This window comes from Rosa rugosa, chromosome 7 (assembly GCF_958449725.1).
Source record: "Rosa rugosa chromosome 7, drRosRugo1.1, whole genome shotgun sequence".
Lineage (NCBI taxonomy): Eukaryota > Viridiplantae > Streptophyta > Magnoliopsida > Rosales > Rosaceae > Rosa > Rosa rugosa.
The window spans coordinates 26,043,326-26,062,733 of record NC_084826.1 but is presented as its reverse complement, the minus strand read 5'-3'; the positions used below and the strand labels follow the sequence as shown (position 1 = coordinate 26,062,733).

Genomic DNA, 19,408 nt, shown 5'->3' with positions numbered 1-19,408 from the left:
TGTCAATTCGATAGAATGGAATTGAAAATTCAAAAGACAAAAAACATACCTTAAATGGTTAAATTTACCAATCAAACTTCATCTCTAAGTGAGAATTTAACATTGGTCAAACTTGACTAATCTCGATCTCTTTGTTGCGGTGTTTTTGGCACTTGAGAAACAAGGAAAAATATAATGGAATTAATGTTCAACTGACCAAGGCATATCAATTGATTAATGGGCAGATCTTATATTCCAGTAAGCTTGGTTCATGTTCTATGTTTAATAATACGCAAAAGCTAATTGTTTTGAAAAGGTTTGGGGTTACATGCAGGCCATGTAGAGCTCATTCGATCAATATTGAGGTTAATTGGATCCCTCCTATAATGTGTTAGGTGAAAATTAATACAAATGGCTCTTAGAGGAGTGCCTCAGGTCAAGCCAGTTGTGGTGGTGTGTTTCAGGATTTTGAAGGTGCATTTTTTGGTGCTTTTAGTTCTAATCTTGACATTCCAAGTTCAATAGCAGCTAAGATAATGGTGGTTATTAAGGTAATTGAACTTGGGTTCGAAATTGGAAACATATGTGGTTGGAGGTTGATTCAATTCTAGTTCATCATTTCCTTAAATCATCTAATTTGGTGCCTTGGCAACTTCGAGTTGAATGCGGTACTTGTTTGTAACGCATCTATCAAATGCAATTCTGATGCTCTCACATATTTTGTGAAGGGAACCAAGTTGCAAATGCTCTTGTAAACTTTGGTCTCACTTCAACTACTATGGTTTGGTGAGACTCGCCCTACGATTTGTTGCTATTCTTTGCAATGGAAATTTTATGGGATTCCGTAACTTTCGCTTTCGGTAGATAACTTTTGCTTGGTTGTTTGGTTAGCTATTTTTTTTTCGACTTTCTTTTTGAGGAGTTAAGTTTATGTCCTCCTTTCTCTCTTTAGTTAGTCATTTTTCTTTTTTCTTTTTCCATAAATTTTGGGGGATGAATTTATTCTCTCTCATTCAAAAAACTAATCTCGATCTCTTTAGCAGAAAAAGAAAATAATATGTCTTCAATTTTCCGCTACTGTATAGTGAGGGACATTTTCCATGCATGGTAGAAAAATAAAAAAACATGTTCGCGTGGGCTTTACTTATCTACATGGACTGTTTGAGTAATTGCAAAGAAATATGCCCTTTGGCAAAGGACTGTCATGCTAGTTTTGTAGTTTTAAACAATGGATTATGTTGATTTGCTGATAGATTGCAGTTGCTTATCTTGATATATAATTTGGTTGAATCAACCCTAATATTCTACTCTACTCGAAATTCAATTTTTCTATGATCCCCTAGTGGCCTAGTCCCTATGATCAAGGTTGCAGCATCAGTTCATATGAGCTAGCTGTTAGATTGGGTATCGGACATAACAATCTTTGAGAGCAACCCAATATGAAACTAATAAGTAGAGTTATGTTCTGCATCATAATCTAAATCACCTATAGATTTGAGGAAGAGCCAAGATATATCTCCAGTCTCATCTGAGCATTGGCTGTATGGTAAATTAGAGCGCGAATTTTCGATTTAGGGCTCTAGGTAGGAGTTTGGCTACTATGGATTATATGCAACCAATCTTTCATGAAATTTACATTGTGCATTTCCATGTGATTTATCTTCTATCCTCAATAATCACTCACATAATCGATAGCGAATACAAAGCAGCCAAATAGCTAGCAATATATACATACAGATGAGGACAAGTAACTGTTTCAGTGACAGTACATGTACGACTGTAACCGATAAATTTCACAATGACATTTTGGTAGAAGGATAGCTTAGACAACCTGAGTGGCACCACTGGATGCAAACTTACCCTGTGAGCCATCATCCGAGTAATGTTTATCATGCTTAGTTTCATCATACAACTCCCCATCACCCCACAAGGCATAGGCCTCTTCCCCATGCACTGCATCATCTCCAATCAACAACTGCTCCTCTGGCATCCGTAGAGGAATCACAAACCTAATTGCCACACAAATGATCGAGGTCACCACGATGTTCCATCCGATGATGAACAGGCCGCCTACGATTTGTTTGAACACTTGCATGCCCCCGTAGACTACCCCGCGAGAGTTCGTGACAGGTAAGAAGAGTGCGCATAGTTGGGGCTCGGCAAAGATGCCGGTCAATATGCCGCCTAGGTATCCGGCCACTGCGTGGGTGTGGACAACGCCAAGGGTGTCGTCAACGACGGTTAAGAGTCTCCACCTTTTGTCTACGATCATCATGGTGAACCATGGCACGCTGCCAGACAATACTCCCATCACTACTGCTGCCCATCCTTGTACAAGACCTAATTCATTCACAAAATTACAAAATACACTTATCATCAGTCTGTGCAATTACATAAGGAAAAAAAAATAGATATTATAAAATGGATTGTGCTACAGGCCACTAGCTTCTTGCATTACTTCAATGTTTAAGTTTGTAGTGTTTTTCACATTACACTAATATTGAAAAATCTTGATGTGTTTCATTGTCAAAGTACATGCTCATCTCACATAGACTAATAAGTTTATTAGGGTTAATTACGTATAAACATAAATTGTTAAGAAAATTTTTCTACAGTAAACATAAACATAATGGTAGAGGAATGATATATAATAGTCATTCTGGCTTTACCTTTATTATTAATGAATAGTCCTAGAGACGCTTTAGTTTTAAAAAATAAAAAATAAAAAATCTACTGGAAACTAATTGATATGCTCTATGTGTGTGTGCGCACACATTAATATATATTAAAGACCGGTGAGTTGTGACCTGTTGGTAAATTATAATTTCAACATTGTAAAAAATCATGATTTTGATTCTCACCAGCAAATGTAAAGGTGGGGTGGGCTAAGGGTTCCTAATATTATACACACACACACACACACATGTATATGTATGTATGTATATATATATATATATATATATATATATATATATATATATATATATATATATTAAGAGCAAAAATAAGAGACGTAGACAAATTAATGGAAAGGGACCCAAAAATAAAACCTATATTTTTTTTCTTTTCCTTTTCTACATAAGAATAATATTTAGAAAATTACATAGTAGCACCTGACCAAATATATAAACACAGAAAACCCACCTTCAATTTGTTTTATACAAATAAGGACACAAGCCTAGGCCCAAAACCAAATGAAGCAAGCCTGGCTTCGAATTTTGATAGAAAAAGACTACAATGCTTAATTTTTATTACAATTTACACTCATGCCACTGCCATAATCCTCACCAACCAAAACAGGAAATCCTAAAATGCAAAACGCCCAAACCTAAACGCATTGTAAAATCTTCGTAGTAGCAGCATTCAGCTTGAAATATCAAAGTTTCGCAGCTGTAAATATAACCGCTGCCGCCTCCGTCTAGAAGGACGCGTGCCATGGTCGCGAGGCAGGTAGCTGAGGCTATGGTGAGGCCGAGGACGAGGTTGGCTGTGAAAGAGCTAAAGGAGGAGGAGGTGTTGTCGGAGCTGGAGAAGGAGAAGGAGAAGGACCGCGTGATTGTGATTTCGGAGAAGGAAGACTCCGATTCGGAGGGTGAAAGGGAGGAAGAAGAAGAAGAGAACAAAGCTATGATGGCTGACGATAGTAGTGGCTTGAGTGCTAACAAGGCTACTGGGCAAGAAGAAGAGGGCAGTACGGCACCGTTTCCTGAAAAGGTATACGAAAATTTGCGCCTTTGTTTCAGTTGGGTCGATGCTGGTTCTGATGAATTGTGTTCCTTATTTGTTTAATTCTTATATTGATGCATGAAGCATTTATTTTGTTTAATTTATGGATTTTCTATATTATTTATCTATGAATACAGGTTTTGATTGCAATAGTTACTTATAGAATGCTTTGGGTTACTGGAAGTGATGATCAATTTATCATAATAAAGCGAAAGAGATTGTCTTTCAGGCTTCTGATGTGATTACTTAACTGATATATGCACTAGGTGCTGGAAACCCGCATATATTTGGTGATGTGATGGGAATGCTTAACCATGTTTCCATGTATATTGATTATCTAGACATCTTCTATTGCAGTTTTGGAACTTACCCCATTTTGGGTTATGGCTTTTTGTTGTTCTGGCTTCTGGTTTTGTTATATCAATGTTCTTATCTTGCTATGTGTGAAGTACATATTATTGTTGTGTGCTACTGTGTGCAGTTTATTATTGTTATGTGCTACTGTGTGCAGTTTATTTGAAGTTTATTTGTGCAGTTTATTATTGTTATGTGCTACTGTGTGCAGTATATTTAAAGTTTATTTGTGCAGTTTATTATTATTATGTGCTACTGTGTGCAGTTTATTATTGTTATGTGCTATTGTGTGCAGTTTCTTGTATTTGTGAAGTTTATTTGAAGGTTTTGGTCTTTTGTTAATCTAAGGTTCTGTAGTTTACTTTGATATGCATGAGGAGCAGATTCATGAATTTAGTATCACTAAGTTTCTCCGGTTTCTACAGATTTCTTTTGGTCTACTTCACTTTGGATCTTTACCTTATTTTGATATAATTTGATTGGTAACAATGTGATACTGCATTATTTTCTAATTTTTTTGAATTATCATTTTCTTTTGGTTAAGGATGTTGCAGATGGTATTGGAGATGACTTTAGCTTTGACACTAGAGTGGGGGGCAGGAAAATGAAACAAACTTTGTCGATCAGGATCGGGTAGTAGGATTGGACGAGTGTAGTAGCAGAACATGAGTACAAGTGCAGTAGCAGAACTGGACGAGTATGAGTGCAGCGAGTACATTAGCAGGATTGAACGAGTGCAGTAGCAGGATTAGGCGATGACAAATGTAGTAGCAGAACTAGACACAAGTACAAGTGCAGTAGTAGAACTAGATGAGTATGAGTGCAGCAAGTGCAATAGTAGGATTAGGAGATGAGATGAGAGTAGTAGAAGAGTGAGGTCTGAGATTCTTTCTCTTAGCAAAGTGTTAAAGAAAGATATATATATATATATATATTTGAGAAGTAATATAAACATATTATTCTTAGAAAAAAAAAAAGTAACATAAAGGGATTATTCTCAGAAAAAAAAAAGTAATATAAAGGGATTAAAAGTCAAAATGAGTAGATAAGAAGAAAAAAAGTAACATAAACGGATTATTCTAAAATAATAATAATAATAATATAAAGGGACTAAAAGTCAAAAAAAGTAGTTAAAGGTAAAAAAATAAATTAACTCATGACATGTGGCAAGTGGAGATCAGATTGTACTTATTTGTAAAATTTAATCCTTATAGAGAGTTTCTATTAGGATCTCCAAATCTGCTCACTTGACCTCACTCTATTATGAATTATTAAATGACATATATAACCTACTATAAAATGACAATTAAGGACAATAATTATACAAAAAAAATAATATATTTATTTTATGTGGACTTTCCAATTCAATAATATTATATTGTATTTCTTATTAGTTTCCTTATCAATTTTCATTTTCCAATTTCACTACATACTCATTAAAGCATTCATATATATTTAACAAGAACTAAAAATATGATTAAGATCATGTGACATAAAAATATATGTTATATATGTTGAACGCATATTGGTGAGGGAAAATAAAATAAATCCTCTTATGATTTATGACCAAAATCTAAGTCAATCCATTATATTAGTAAAAAAAAAAAAACTATCAGTTTAAAAAAAAACTAAAAATATTTAAATAATTAATCATGTGGTACAAAAAAAATATTCAGACCAAAAAAATGTGGTACAAAAAATACAGCAAAAAAAAAATAAACATTAAAAAACAAATGATTTTTTTTTTAGGATAAAAAAATGATTTCTTCTTCTTCTTTTTTTGCACAGCTAAAATAGAAAAAAATAATACAGAATAGTTCATGGCATTTTTTTATTGATTAGACAGTAATTTTTGAAACTCAAGTTTGATTAAGAAATATATATTTAGTTAAGATTTATAGAGTGATTAAATCATTTAAATGTTTCATGACATGTGTCAAATGGAGAACATATTGTCCTTAAGTGTAAACTTTTGTCCTTAAATGTTCAAAACCAAATGTTGTGGAGTTTTTGTGTTTTGAAATCCTATTAAAGGGGTATATGAAGTTTGCTAAATAATATATATTTGACCCATCTGTAATGGATCTAACAATAAAACTTTAAAGTACAACAAGGGGACACGTTTTTCTGACAATTAAACTATAGAATTTGTTAATCTTAATGATTCAATGACTTTGCATAATTTGTTTATGAGTTTTTCTATTGGAACCTCCAAATTTATTCACTTGACCTATATGTTTTTTACACCTTTTATCAAATTTTCAAATACTAAATTTACTCACTAAACCTCACTAAATTTTCTCAAATAATCTCACTCATATAATTTGCAAACAAATTATTAATTATCTTTAAAATAAAAAATTTAGTAATTTCAATGATTTAATCACTCTATAAATCTTAACTAAATATACATTTCTTAATCAAACTTGAGTTTCAAAAATTAATGTCTAATCAATAAGACCATGAACTATAATGTTTTTAAATTTTTTTGTCTATTTTAGCTGTGCAAAAAAAAATGAAGAAATCATTTTGTTTATATTCCCAAAAAAAAAATCATTTGTTTTTTAATGTTTTTTTTTTCTGTATTTTTTGTACCACATGATTAATTATTTAAATATTTATTATTATTATTATTTTTTTTTTTCTAAATATAATAGATTGAGTTAGATTTAGGTCATAAATCATAAGAGGATTTATTTTGTTTTCCCTCACCAATATGCATTCAACATATATGTCATACATTTTTATGTCACATGATCTTAATCATATTTTAATTCTTATTAAATATATATGAATGCTTTAATGAGTATATAGTGAAATTGGAAAATAAAAATAGATAAGGAAAATAATAAGGAATACAATCTAATATTATTGAATTGGAAAATCTACATAAAATAAATATAAATTTTTGGGTATAATTTATAGTAGGTTATATATGTTATTTAATAATTTATAATAGAGTGAGGTCAAATGAGTAAATTTGGAGGTCCCAATAGAAACTCTCTGTTTATAAGGGTCTCCTTGAGCAATAAGTCAACTTCACGTAGCTTTCAGTGAATCAATGCTAGGGTCCAAGATTCTCAAGGAGATGAAAATTGCAACTTTTTTTTGGTCTGAATAAATGAAAATTGCAACTTGGGAATGAGTAGTTCCACATAACGTGATAAATAAATCTAGAAATCCTCCTGTAAATGATGTGTAGGACTGTCTAGTAATATATACGAAAAACTATTGTTTGATATGCGACCGGTGCTTTTATATTATTATCTTATTTTATATTTTTAACTCATAAACTCCGATTTTCTTAAAAAAGCAAAAAAAAACTCATAAACTCCGACTTAACTCCTTAATTCACGCTCTAACGAGTCTCTACGCGACTACGCTAAAACCAACCCTAAATTAATAATGGTAGGGAAAATGGATGATCAAGAGTCTTGAGTCTCATATATACGAGGATAAAAGTTAAAGAGCAACCTGCAGCAGGAGTAATACATACGAGGCCAGTAATCATTCCCTGGACAGCTCCGATGACGGAGGGCTTGTTGAAGAAGATGACATCGAGCCATGTCCACACCAAGAGACTCGTGGCGGCGCAGATGTTAGTGTTGAGGACAGCCATGGAGGAGTCTGTGTTGGCCGCGTACGGATCTCCGCCGTTGAAACCGGCCCATCCCATCCACAGCAACCCTGCTCCGGCCAACGTCAGCAGTACGTTGTTTGGTGGGAATCTCTCCCTGTCCTTCTTCACCCTAGGTCCTACCTGAAACTCGATCAACGTCAGCATATCATTAAATTATATTCATTATTTTTTCAGACTTCGCTTTATTTATTTGTTTTAATTTAGACTTGAAATTGATGCTAAAATATATGAGTCATTTTCAGCTGACAATAGGAAGGAAATTACTTGACGGTTAGCCTGGGCTGACCCACAGCCACTAAAGGACAGACATCTGTCTGTTTAAAATATTATATAAATATATCAAATAATAATAGCCCCTGTTATGTCCCCTGAGCTGCATAAGCTAACCAGACCTGGTTAGCAAAGTAATGTCCTAATAGAAATTAGACTTGTAGCCGTGAGAGTGACCTCAACGAACTAAAGACAACGACGCTTTGTCCAACATAATAATATTTAAAGTTTGTCCAATTTTATTAGATTGATAAATAAATATTTAATATTATTTGTAGGCATGTGGCTGTTGGGAAAACCAACAGGGACATCTTGCTTCCTTTAGCGGTTGGCATATGCACTATCGAATTAAAATCCAAGAAGAAGAATATTCCAGGTTAATTGGAAAGTAAACAATTGGAAGAAGAATTCTCCTAAACCTAATATATGCATGAATATTGTCTTAGCTAAACAGTTTCGCATGTATGTGTCAAATTACCAATCTAAATTATTGAGAGTAATGAATAGCATTATACCAAGAGATTGAATCTAGCTAGAAAAACTAGAGAACTATCATAGGTTGACGATGGGGAAATGTAATTATTTTAGATTTGGTTCAGTGAGAATGGATACATTTCTTCTTAAAAAAAAATTGTGTATGTCAAGTTCTAAACTATTATTTTTTAGGGGAATGAATAAAATTCATAAATGATCAAGAATCATTACAATCAAATTGAAGAGCTTCCCACAGACGGATGTGCTTTCAATAAATATAGGGACTGCCTACTCAAATTATTAGCAACCTGTGCTAACAAATGTGCAACTTGGTTTGCTGATCTTCTAAATTAATTATTGAGATAAAAAGATCTCGATTTTTTTTTTCTTCTGAAAGGAAGATCTCGAAAAATTAAAATGGGTGTAATTTTAATATTTTGGAAGAGAGTGTATGACCTAATTGGCATTATGTGTTCAAGTCTTTACAATGAAAGACACTAGGTAGAGATTGATAATAAACAGAAAAAGAAATATATAAACAACATACGTCTGTCTCTACATAACAGCCCTGTATAAAAGTCACCCAATGTCAAAATCAAATTGACATGGAACCACATACATCTTGTTATTGAGGTAAACAGAATCTTAGAAAATCGTTTCGATGCCAAATTACTCAATCATTTAATATCATGAGAAAGAAAGAAAAAAAAAAAGCCTAGCATGAACGTTAACGTACCCAGTAAGCAGTGGTGAAACCAGCAATCCCTGAAGAAAGATGAATGACGTACCCGCCGGAGTAATCCATAACACCCCAGTGGAACAAGAACCCTCCGCCCCACAAGCTAAAAGCGCCGACGGTGTACGAGAACGTCAGCCACAGAGGCACGAACATCATCCACGCCTTGAAGTTCATTCTCCCCAGCACCGACCCTGCCAACAGTATCAGTGTTATGGCCGCGAACACGCACTGGAACCACACCATGGTCGCCATCGGGTATAACGGCATGGCCATGGGTGTCTCAATACTGCCGTCGGCGTGGTGCTGTGTGGATTCGGGGAGGGCAGCGTGCTTGAGCAGAAACTTCTGCCCTAAGGCAGGCCCGGCCTTCCCCCAAAACGGCAGCAGCTTGTCCCCGAACGACATCTTGTAGGCCCACGACACCCAGCAAAGCACGACGGCGGCGAAGGCATAGAGGGCCATGAAGGCGGAGTTGACGGCCCACTTCTTCTTCACTATGCTCCCGTAGAGGATGACCAGCCCTGGCACGCTCTGGAGACCCACCAGCGTGGCGGAGATCATCTGCCATGCGTTGTCACCTTTGTTCAGCCAGTCCGGCACAGCTCCGCCAGTCGCCTCGTACGCCGACGCCGCCATGTGAAATATTCTCGAGTTTCAACTTTCAAGTCCTGGTTCAGCCACTGAACGCGAAAGAGGTGTTATATAAGTAAATTGGTAGGTGGAGGACTGGAGATGAGGGTCAATGGATCGGAGAAGATTGATTTTTTTGTTTTTTTTGAAATAGGGTTTGGGAACCCAGCTTAGCTGGAGAGGATTGATTAGTATTTGGAGGATGTGTGATCATAGGGATTAAAAGGCTGGCAATTGGAATATAATTAAGATATGAAGGGCGGCTTTTGTCGTATTAACTGGTGTGATCAACTAAATGGAATATGAGAAGGACAAATGGAGTGTGAGTTAGTAGAGATGCAAAATGGCAATATTAATATACCCTATTCCTGATTCCAGGCCGTGAATCTTTCCTCAGATTTAGTTGTAGAAGAAGAGGAAGAATAATCTGATCGTACGTGGTTGAGGGATTCATAAGCTGACAGTAGCTGAATATTCATTATTAGTTTTCTATTATTATTATCTGAGAGAGAGAGAGAGATATCGGCGGAGGTCTGACCTCCACGCGCAGCGGAAACAAAGCTTAATTGCCTGCCACGTTCTTGTGTCATGCATTATGTTATTATTAATGTTCAAGAGCTTTTCATTATCAAGTATCTGATGGCATCTGGTCCCCATGTGGGCCTGTGGCTTGGTGGCTTTGATTAGCTCTCAAAAGTCATCTGGTCACTAGTTCGACTGGCATAGAGAAAGAAAAAGAGAGAGTTCCAAGCAGAGAATCAAAGTATCTGATGACATCTAAAACAGTTTCCTGTAATAGAGTTTTCCTTTTCTTGGTGGTCATAGTGAGACTTGGTACTACCTAGCTAGTACCCACTACGTTTCATTCAGGATTTCATGGCATTAATTTGAGAAATGTAAACAAAGATTTTTACATGATGATGGGATATAGAGGGAGGTCTATAGAGAGGACCTTTTTAAACTCACTTTATTAAAAGTAACAATTCGCACATATTATTTAAAAGTCACATATATCTGTACGTAAAACAAATACTAATCACTTCAAAAAAAAAACAAATACTAATAAATAACCGTGTGAAATAAGTATAATTGGGCCCACAATAATTTATACAATAACAATATCAATGCAAATTCGTATGAATGAACAATACTAACAGATATCTGTGTAAAACCAAAATATTTTCACACGGTTATCTGTGTGGATATTCACACAGATTTTTGTATGTATTATAAATTAGTTTAATTAGTTTATGGAGGGACGGATTTCGGAGGGACGGATTTCGGTGACAATAAGTTTTTGGTACTGATTTCTGTGTGAAATGAATAAAACACAAATATCTGTATGAAATGTAAACACTGATATCCGTGTGAAAAGAAAAACTAGCTAATGAATTCCGTGTGAAAAGGGAAACTGGAGACAAAATTCCGTGTAAACAATCAAGAGACAATTGACATGATAGTCATTGGGTTACCGAGGTAAATACACATGAATATCAGTAGCAAATGTAAATGTATTTCACACGGATTTTTCTTTGGCAATTCTCCTTATAACCAGCATATTGATCAAAGTTTGCCATTGTCCTTCTGTTATTCTTTTCACAGCTTAAGCCAGCTGATGATGCTTTACGTATAATGGATGTTGATTCTCTTTTCAGGTTTGTATTTCACTTCTCTTAATCTCATCATGTATATTGCAAGTAGGTTTGATGGTTTATTCATTTTTATAATGATAATGAAATTCTATAATATTTATTGTTTAGATCCTTAATTTGAGATTTGTGTTTTGTATATAAACTAAAATGATCATATACAAACTGAAATTTTATAATAGATGATCTGATTTGTATGTGTTTCAATTTCTTTTAGTTACCATTTTAATCCCAAATGGAACCCCTCCCTGCTAGAATTGGTTTAGAACTCGAAAATCTCTTGTGAGCTTGCAGTGTTTGCTTTCTCTATTTGTTCCCGTTTTCATTTAGAGAGTGGTTTCCATTCTGTTGTGTTCTTGATCTAACAAAAGTTAAAATTATGCTTTGCTTTCTGTATGTTCTCTTTAAAGGTTGGAACTTGGAACATGTTGTTGATTAGTGAGAGACAGATTTGATGATGTTGATTTGGGATTTCATCGCAAAAAGTCAAACTTTCTCCTAATACTATTCCATTTACATCATGGATTAAAGAACCAAATAAATCTTATCTTCTTAATCGTTCTTATGGTCATGACTACTCCAGGTTTTATTAGAGATTTTGTTTATTCTAGGCTCTTCTTGGGTTCAAACTTACTAGGTTGTGAGGTGTGGTGTTGTCATTTCAGTTGTCACTCAAAAGAAAAGAAAAGAAAAAACATGTTGCTTTCATCTGAGTTAGCTATGGCTCCAGCCCCTCCCTTTAGTAATCTACAATATGGACGTATTCTTTCTTCTGTAATTTTGTGATGAATGAAATGTCCCCATGACTTTGGATTGAATTAATGGTGTGATTGCTAATCAAATTTAAGGGCCGGTTGGCAGTTTGGCATTCACCTACTTGCATTACTGCATATTGTCGATCTCCTAGGATATAATTTCTTCTTCTTCATCTGAGAGGCCACTAAGACTTGATCAAGAGTTGTCTTTTTTTTTAGGACTTTGATTAATATCCTATATTACAACAAAAGAGTTGCAGGAATTAGATAATTTGTTATAGCATAAATTCACAAAACACATATTTAATATGTTATAACATATCTAATTTGGTATAGGGATGAAAGGATTGAGGCTGAAAAGGAGAGACATGAAGCTGCATTGTTTTTGTAATCCAAGAATTTACTTTGGTATGAAATGTATTTTGCTAGGAATGTAAAGTTTAATATTTTTGATTGAGTTGTGGATTTGTTCACTTTATTGTAATTATTTGAAATATATCTCATATATTTATTGTAGAGAAATAAAAGTATTATTATATTCAGGTTTCAAATTAATTAGCTAGCAGAAATAAATTTTTTTTTTAAAGTTGTCACCGTTACACACAAAAATCAGTGATAGTTAGGGTACAGGGATCATCTGTTAGGACCATAATTACCTAGTAATTATTCTCCTAATCTTGCACTTTTGCTTAACCTTTGTGTATATTTATATATATTTATTATGTTTTCCTTATCATTCTAGGAAATGATGGAGAAGCTTGGAAATGCACTAAAAAGTCAATCTTAGGACCTTTTCCTACTCCGACTAGGAGAAACCGAGCTAGGCAAGGAAGGAGGAGCAGCAGCCAAACCAAAAGAACTCCAAATGAGCTGAAATTTTACATAAACATTATAGACATTCTGAGGATCATTTATTATGACGAGTGAAAGAGCTATTTCTGAGTGGAAGAACTTCAAAAGATCGGTGCAAGTTTCTTCACTAGAAGACGAAAACTGCAAAACTGGACCTGTACGGATTCCGGCAGAATTTACGGCCAACAGTGAACTAAGCTCTGAAATTTTACTCTAATAATCTACACTCATGGAGAAATATTTTTTATGCAGAAGTCAAAGGCTAAATCCAAAGTCTTGGTGGAGCTTCAATTGAAGGAAGAAAGGAGAAGAAAGTGCTCAAACAAACAAAAAATGGGTCAACGGAGGTCAACACCGGATTCCGACCATTTCTGACAAAGTTGGCCCTCCAAGAACATGTGTGGAGGACAAGGAAGAGCTGACTAGGGTTAGAGACTTTAGGTCTAGGTTATTTTGAAATTCAAAATTTGAAAGATGACAAGTGGTCTCATTCTTACATCTTACACCTTTGTCTCCCATTTATTGCCTTATTTTCTTACACAATGACCCTTCTACCATTACTTTAACTCCTCCATCAAAATATCTATGGGTTTTCTAAGTCATTTATATGTGGAGTCAAAGACTAGATCCACATTTTGTGCTTACACATTTGTCAATTAGATCTCACCAGTGATTCCTTTTGATGTCCACCCTTGATTTGAATTGCCTTGGCCTTTAAATAACCTCTTCTCTCTTTCAAAACCGGGCATCCCCTTTACTCCCCCATTTTGGAGCATTGAAATCTCTCTTTTCTCTAGTTTTAGGTTAGTTTTTCATACATTGTACATAGTTTCTTTGAGTTTGTGTAAGAGAGAGGTGTGTAGCCACTTGGGTTTCACCAAAACCGAAGCTTCTACACACTTTGATCAATCATTTCTCTTATTTCACACACATTCAAGCCTTGTTCTTACTTTGTTCTTGAGATTTTGTGGATTTGTATAGTGATTTGGGTTCTAGAAACTGAAATCCCTATACTTTGAAGCATTTCTCTTCTCATATAGCATCTAGGAGGCAAGGGAGACATCTTGTGTTTTTGGTTTGGCTGCAAAAAGAGCCAAACCTGTGGGTATATCACTTGTTCTCCACTCTTTGCTCTCTTTTGTTTGTTATTTATGATGTTTATGGCTTGTAGTTGTGAGTAGTTGAATTTGAGGCTATGGCTTAGCCCTAGCCGAATTTGTGCACAAAACAATGTAAATTCCTACGTTCTTTGATGTTTATGCATGTTTTGAATCTTTTGGCTACTATACTTTCATGTATCCTAAGTGTGTTTATAGATTTATCACCTAGAAGCATGCTTTAGGAAATTAATGAATCGAAAACATGAACTTGATAAACTCTTGATTCCGTGAGCATGTGTAGCTAAATATATAGGTGGTGGCTTAGCTTATTCATACGGAAAGAACTAAGTTGCTTGAATTTCTAACCTTGAAATTAAAGCACGATGTTGTGAGTTTAGATTCCAGAAGAATTTAGGCTCACGACACCATAGGCCATGTAGGATCCGGAAGATTTCAATGGTATAAAGATTGTGTAATTTAGCTTTGCTTTGGAAGAGATTGTTAAATTGCATGACTATTTGGTTTCTTGGCAGCTTCATCAAAGCACTAAGGGGAAATTTATCAAAACATATTGTTACATTAAACTTGGGTTATATTGTGTGCATGAGTAAGGCTAGGTGTGATGCCTAAGCCTCTATTTCTCTCTTATATCAAAATCTCTATTTTTATTTGCTTACTTTATTTTTGTGTACTTTAATTTGTTTGTATAAAAATTAAAATCAACCAAGCTGTTCACTACCACAATTGTTAATACCATCCTCTTGACTTTAGCTTCCAAAGGGCTATGGGTGTGAACTTGTAAAAATGTAGACTTACATGTGTTTTTTAGGTTTTATTTTCGTGGTAATCTAGCTAGGGTAGAGTTACTCAATCCCTTGGGTACGATACTCTCACTCTCACTTTCCCTTTACTAAAACTTGACCTCCTATACTTGGGAGTAGGAGATATCATATTTGCACATATTTTTCTACTCAATGATGTCCCCAACAATCTCACACAGAATTCTATGTCAATAAGGTTTTAGGTTTTGACACAGAAATCAATATGAGTTGTATTCCACACAGAAATTGGTGTGAGATAGAGTTTACGTATTTGATATAGAAATCCGTGTGAAGGAAGAAGTTGTTCACATGGACTGCATTTCATTACGGTCGATCATTTATATTTCTGGAAAAATAGTGGGGCCCGCGTATAAATATTTAACCGATAAGTTTTGGGACTTCAAGTTTTAGTGCTAGCAGCTAGCTTCACCTTAAACATTCTTCATTGAAAAATAGTGTTTTTTTTTTATTTTTTATTTTTTTATGGGTGCAACACGAGAACTTCCCAGGAGGTCACCCATCCTAGTACTGCTCTCACTCAGACAAGCTTAAATTCGGAGTTCTGATGAGATCCAGTGCCAAAATCATTTGGTGCCTAACCTTTTTTTTTTTAAATAGGATTAGGCGATATCAGCCCCTCGTTAGTGGTCATTGCGCAAGGCGCCAATCCTCCTCATAAGAGGAGAGGACCACTACACCCGGGAACCCACCGCCCGTCCCTCCACTTAATATTATTAAAAAAGAAAAGAAAAAGAAAATACAATAAAGGGAGAGGGGGACTAGACCAAAACCTCTCCTGAAAAGGAAGAAGACAAAGACCTAAGATTTGAGGTACAATCCCGTTAACCGCGTTGATAGGGATAACCCAATGAATCATAATGCAAAGGTAGCCAGATCACAGGAGGTGGGGAAGCAAACCACTGCAATGAGGAATAATTCAAACGCAAATTTGCCATAGAATCTGCAACCATGTTACCCTCATGATAAATATGAGAACATCTAATCTCCATACCACGCATTTGGGTCAAGCAATTAAGCCAACGAGTCCACAAAGACCAAGGAGGTTCAAAAACCGGAGAATAAATACATTGAAGAACACCCATTGAATCACTTTCTAGCCATAGATGATACCATCCACTTCTAAAAGATTTGGTGCCTAACCTTAATCTTAAAATAATTTTTTTTACATAAAAAAACTTGAACTTTAGACCTTGTCCATCATTGTGTCAAGAAGGAGATGATTGTTGGCCTGAAATCTTAGGTGTCATGCCATGTCACCTACACATATCACCTATTTACCAAATTTTTTTTGAAGAAAAGACTATCTTATCCTTCCAAAATCTAATGGCTCAAAATTATTTTGGTTTTCTTCTAAAAAAACAAATTATTTTACTTATTTTTTTTTTCTTTTCATTACACTCATAATTAGATTTAAACAAAAAAAATTTCTTCTTCAATCCAGAATAGAAAAAATTTCATGTAATTTGATCAATAGATTTACATAACACATGTATATGAATTCAAAGTTTTTTTTTTTTTTGGAGTAGAATTAGGTCAGCCATTTTATTCAATAAGAAAAAGCAATATTACATAGTGACCCGCCGTTGTGGGGCCATCAAAAAGAGACACCGCTAAACGCAATACCACTCCATCTATTGAGTGAAGCTCAAGGGGGAGTAAACTAAACCACCACAGGTGATCGAGTTGGTAAGAGCCTCCAAGTGTGGAACCCCCACACCCGGGTTCGAATCCTGCCGACGCTTATTGGAGTTAAATCCCAATATATTCTTGATGGCCAGGGGGGAGGAAGCGTTCTGACAAGATCCCCCGAGCACGGATTAGTCTCTGGGCCTAGGAAGTCTTTGAGGACACTGTGTGATTGACAAATCAAAAAAAAAAGGGGAGTAAACTAATAAAAGACTGACAATAAATTTTTTCCGCATAATCCATCAATAGACTCGATGACAACCTCAGACCAATGATCCCTGCAATTCCTCGCGGGTATTTGATCCCAATAAAAATAGAAATTTAGGTACCAAAACGGAAGTCGTCCTAGATCCCAAATTTGTATAGAGAAGTTTGTTGAGTTCCTGTAAATTATGAAAATATAATGTGAAAAATACACATGCATATGAATATATATATATATATAGACACACACACAGAGCCGTTCAGAAGAGGACGTCCACACAGATGCAAAAGTGCGGACGTCCCTCCTCAGGCAGCGATGGCAGCGTTGTGGTTGCCAGTGCCGAACTAGGCCTCGATGTCGAGCTTCTGCTTGCCGCTGGAGTTGTCGATGAAGAGTTCGAAGTCAACCTTGATCGGCTTCCATGGTTTCAGGTGAGCTCGCAGCGCACACCTTCGATTCCGATCAGCTGAGCCTTCGCCTTGATGGTGAAGTTGTTCGGGCTATTCAGAGTGTTCGTCCGACAACTGCAGTGCTTGAAACCGCCGCCTGATCAAGGCCTAAGGAGGGATGTGCGGACGTCCGCTTCTGATCCGGCCTGTATATATATGCTTTTTTTATATAATTCGTCCAAAATATATATACATGGCCGCTTAATGTTGTGGTATGAACTCTAAAGTAATAAAGCATCAAGGAGATTGTGACCACCAGTATATTATCAGGCAGCCATTATAGGCATTATTGATGAGATTGATTCCGAAGCTGCAACTGGATTCATCGCTTAAAATACGGAATTCAGGTAACCATTACCACCGCTAGGATAACTGAATGACTTTGTGGACTCCAAAGTCCAAACAAGTCTATCCATGTGAAATTACGCTTAAACTAATGCTCAAAATCTGATACTGAATGTCGGGTTCAAAAAGAGAAGCAATAAACAGCAACATTCCATTTGCTCCTACATGTTTACTAACCGATTATTTTGCGTCTAAAACTATAAAGTAGTTGTTTTAAAAATACCGTGAGAGAAAAGGAATCGAATTACATCTCCTTGCCAGGTCATAATTAAAGTCCTTGTTCCATAAGGAGAACGCTGATCGTCTCTTGGATTTGCAACCAGGAACCGGAAATAAAATTCCAATCCCAGCTAGGTATAACTTCCAGCTGGACAACAGCTAGCTAGCTAGACCACTCTAACGTACTTGTATAAAACACACTCCATCTTGTTTCTCAGACCTGAAAAATCGATATTGATATCAAATCTAATTTCCTTTATTGTTCTCCATCTTCTCTCCCAAACCCCGAACGGAATTCGGGTGTTTGCTGAGATTTGAGACTGTGGAGAGATACGCTGATGTGGGGGTGGGGGTGGGGGTGGGGAAAAGCTTCAAGGTGCAAGAAACTACTCAAACAAGTCCGGTCCCGGCTTGAGTGCTTGAAAGAGGAAAGGTCTACTATTTCTACAGAGTTAGGGAAAGATGTTGAGGAGCTAGACTACAAGGCACTGAACCTCAGGGTCGAACAAGAACAGCATATCAGAGACGAATCTTCGGTGTACACTTTGCTCGACCATTTCTGCAAGCTCATCCTCATGCACTTCTTTTATATACGAACGCACAGGCAATGTCGTCAAAGAGACCTAGCTGTAGCAGTTTCAAGTCTTGTCTTTGCTTCTTCAAGCTTAGGACGTGGGGTGATTCCTGAGCTTGAGGAGATCAGGGACTTACTCGGAGAGCGTTACGGGGAGAGTTTTGTTGAAACTGCTGTGAAGTTGTTGCCTGGGAATCTTGTAAACCCTAACTTCCAGAAGAATATTCTCGCTCTCTCCCCAGAAACAGTGGTGCCTAATGATATAGTAAAACATGAACTGGTTAAACCCTCTTTTACTACTTCTTCTCCTGATGAGGCACCAGAAAGATCATCAGCAGAGAAAAAGGACGACGAGAATCGGAACAATGAATTACAACTTATCAGCTTACAATCTCCTATGCATGTCCACCCCAAATTGCCTGATTGGGATGATATATTTACTAAGTTCAGTGCTCTCAAGAAGCCTAAGTATTTGCACCCTAAGTTGCCGGAATATGATGATATTACAGCGAAGTTTAATGCTCTCAAGATCCCCATGAATGAGAACCCTCCTAATAACTACCAGTTGCAATTAGAGTACCATGATGATCATGACAATATTGATGATAGAGCCATATTCGACTATTCCAGGCTCTCGATTGAGAGCAGCTGCAATTTGATAAGCCCGTCCCCAATGTTGTTATTAACGCAATCACCCCATATTGAACACCTAGCTTATTAGTTAGATTATTTTGTATATGTATCTTGCATGTGTTCAGATAATTATTCATTAAAATTTAAAAGCGGCTCAATATGTAGTTCCTGATTAACTTCACTTGTTCTCCTCCCAATCTTTGTTCTTCCACATATTGAACCAGCATCCTTCCTTGGAGATAGTCCTCCTAAAGTTAAAATATAATTTTGAAACTAATTCGACACAA

The 19,408-nt window shown here is 36.0% G+C and overlaps 2 protein-coding genes across 2 annotated transcripts; one reads left to right on the top strand and one right to left on the bottom strand.

Annotated features, from left to right (window-relative positions):
- Window positions 1-1,563: 1,563 nt before the first annotated feature.
- On the bottom strand, window positions 1,564-10,099 carry LOC133719829 (ammonium transporter 3 member 1-like). Its single transcript, XM_062146010.1, has 3 exons — window positions 9,180-10,099; window positions 7,534-7,819; window positions 1,564-2,319 (listed from the first exon to the last, which is right to left on the bottom strand). The coding sequence occupies exons 1-3, from the start codon at window positions 9,816-9,818 to the stop codon at window positions 1,802-1,804; spliced, it is 1,443 nt and encodes a 480-aa protein (XP_062001994.1). The 5' UTR covers window positions 9,819-10,099; the 3' UTR covers window positions 1,564-1,801.
- Window positions 10,100-18,252: 8,153 nt separating this feature from the next.
- LOC133723116 (uncharacterized) lies at window positions 18,253-19,209 on the top strand. Its single transcript, XM_062149945.1, has one exon. The coding sequence runs from the start codon at window positions 18,253-18,255 to the stop codon at window positions 19,207-19,209; it is 957 nt and encodes a 318-aa protein (XP_062005929.1).
- The last annotated feature ends 199 nt before the right edge of the window (window positions 19,210-19,408 follow it).

Coding starts and splice junctions, on each gene's coding strand:
- LOC133723116 (XM_062149945.1), top strand. CDS start 18,253: ATGTGGGGGTGGGGGTGGGGGTGGGGAAAAGCTTCAAGGTGCAAGAAA.
- LOC133719829 (XM_062146010.1), bottom strand. CDS start 9,818: ATGGCGGCGTCGGCGTACGAGGCGACTGGCGGAGCTGTGCCGGACTGG. Junction 7,820..9,179: donor GTTTCACCACTGCTTACTGG/GTACGTTAACGT, acceptor ATCGAGTTTCAG/GTAGGACCTAGGGTGAAGAA. Junction 2,320..7,533: donor ATGTATTACTCCTGCTGCAG/GTTGCTCTTTAA, acceptor TGAATGAATTAG/GTCTTGTACAAGGATGGGCA.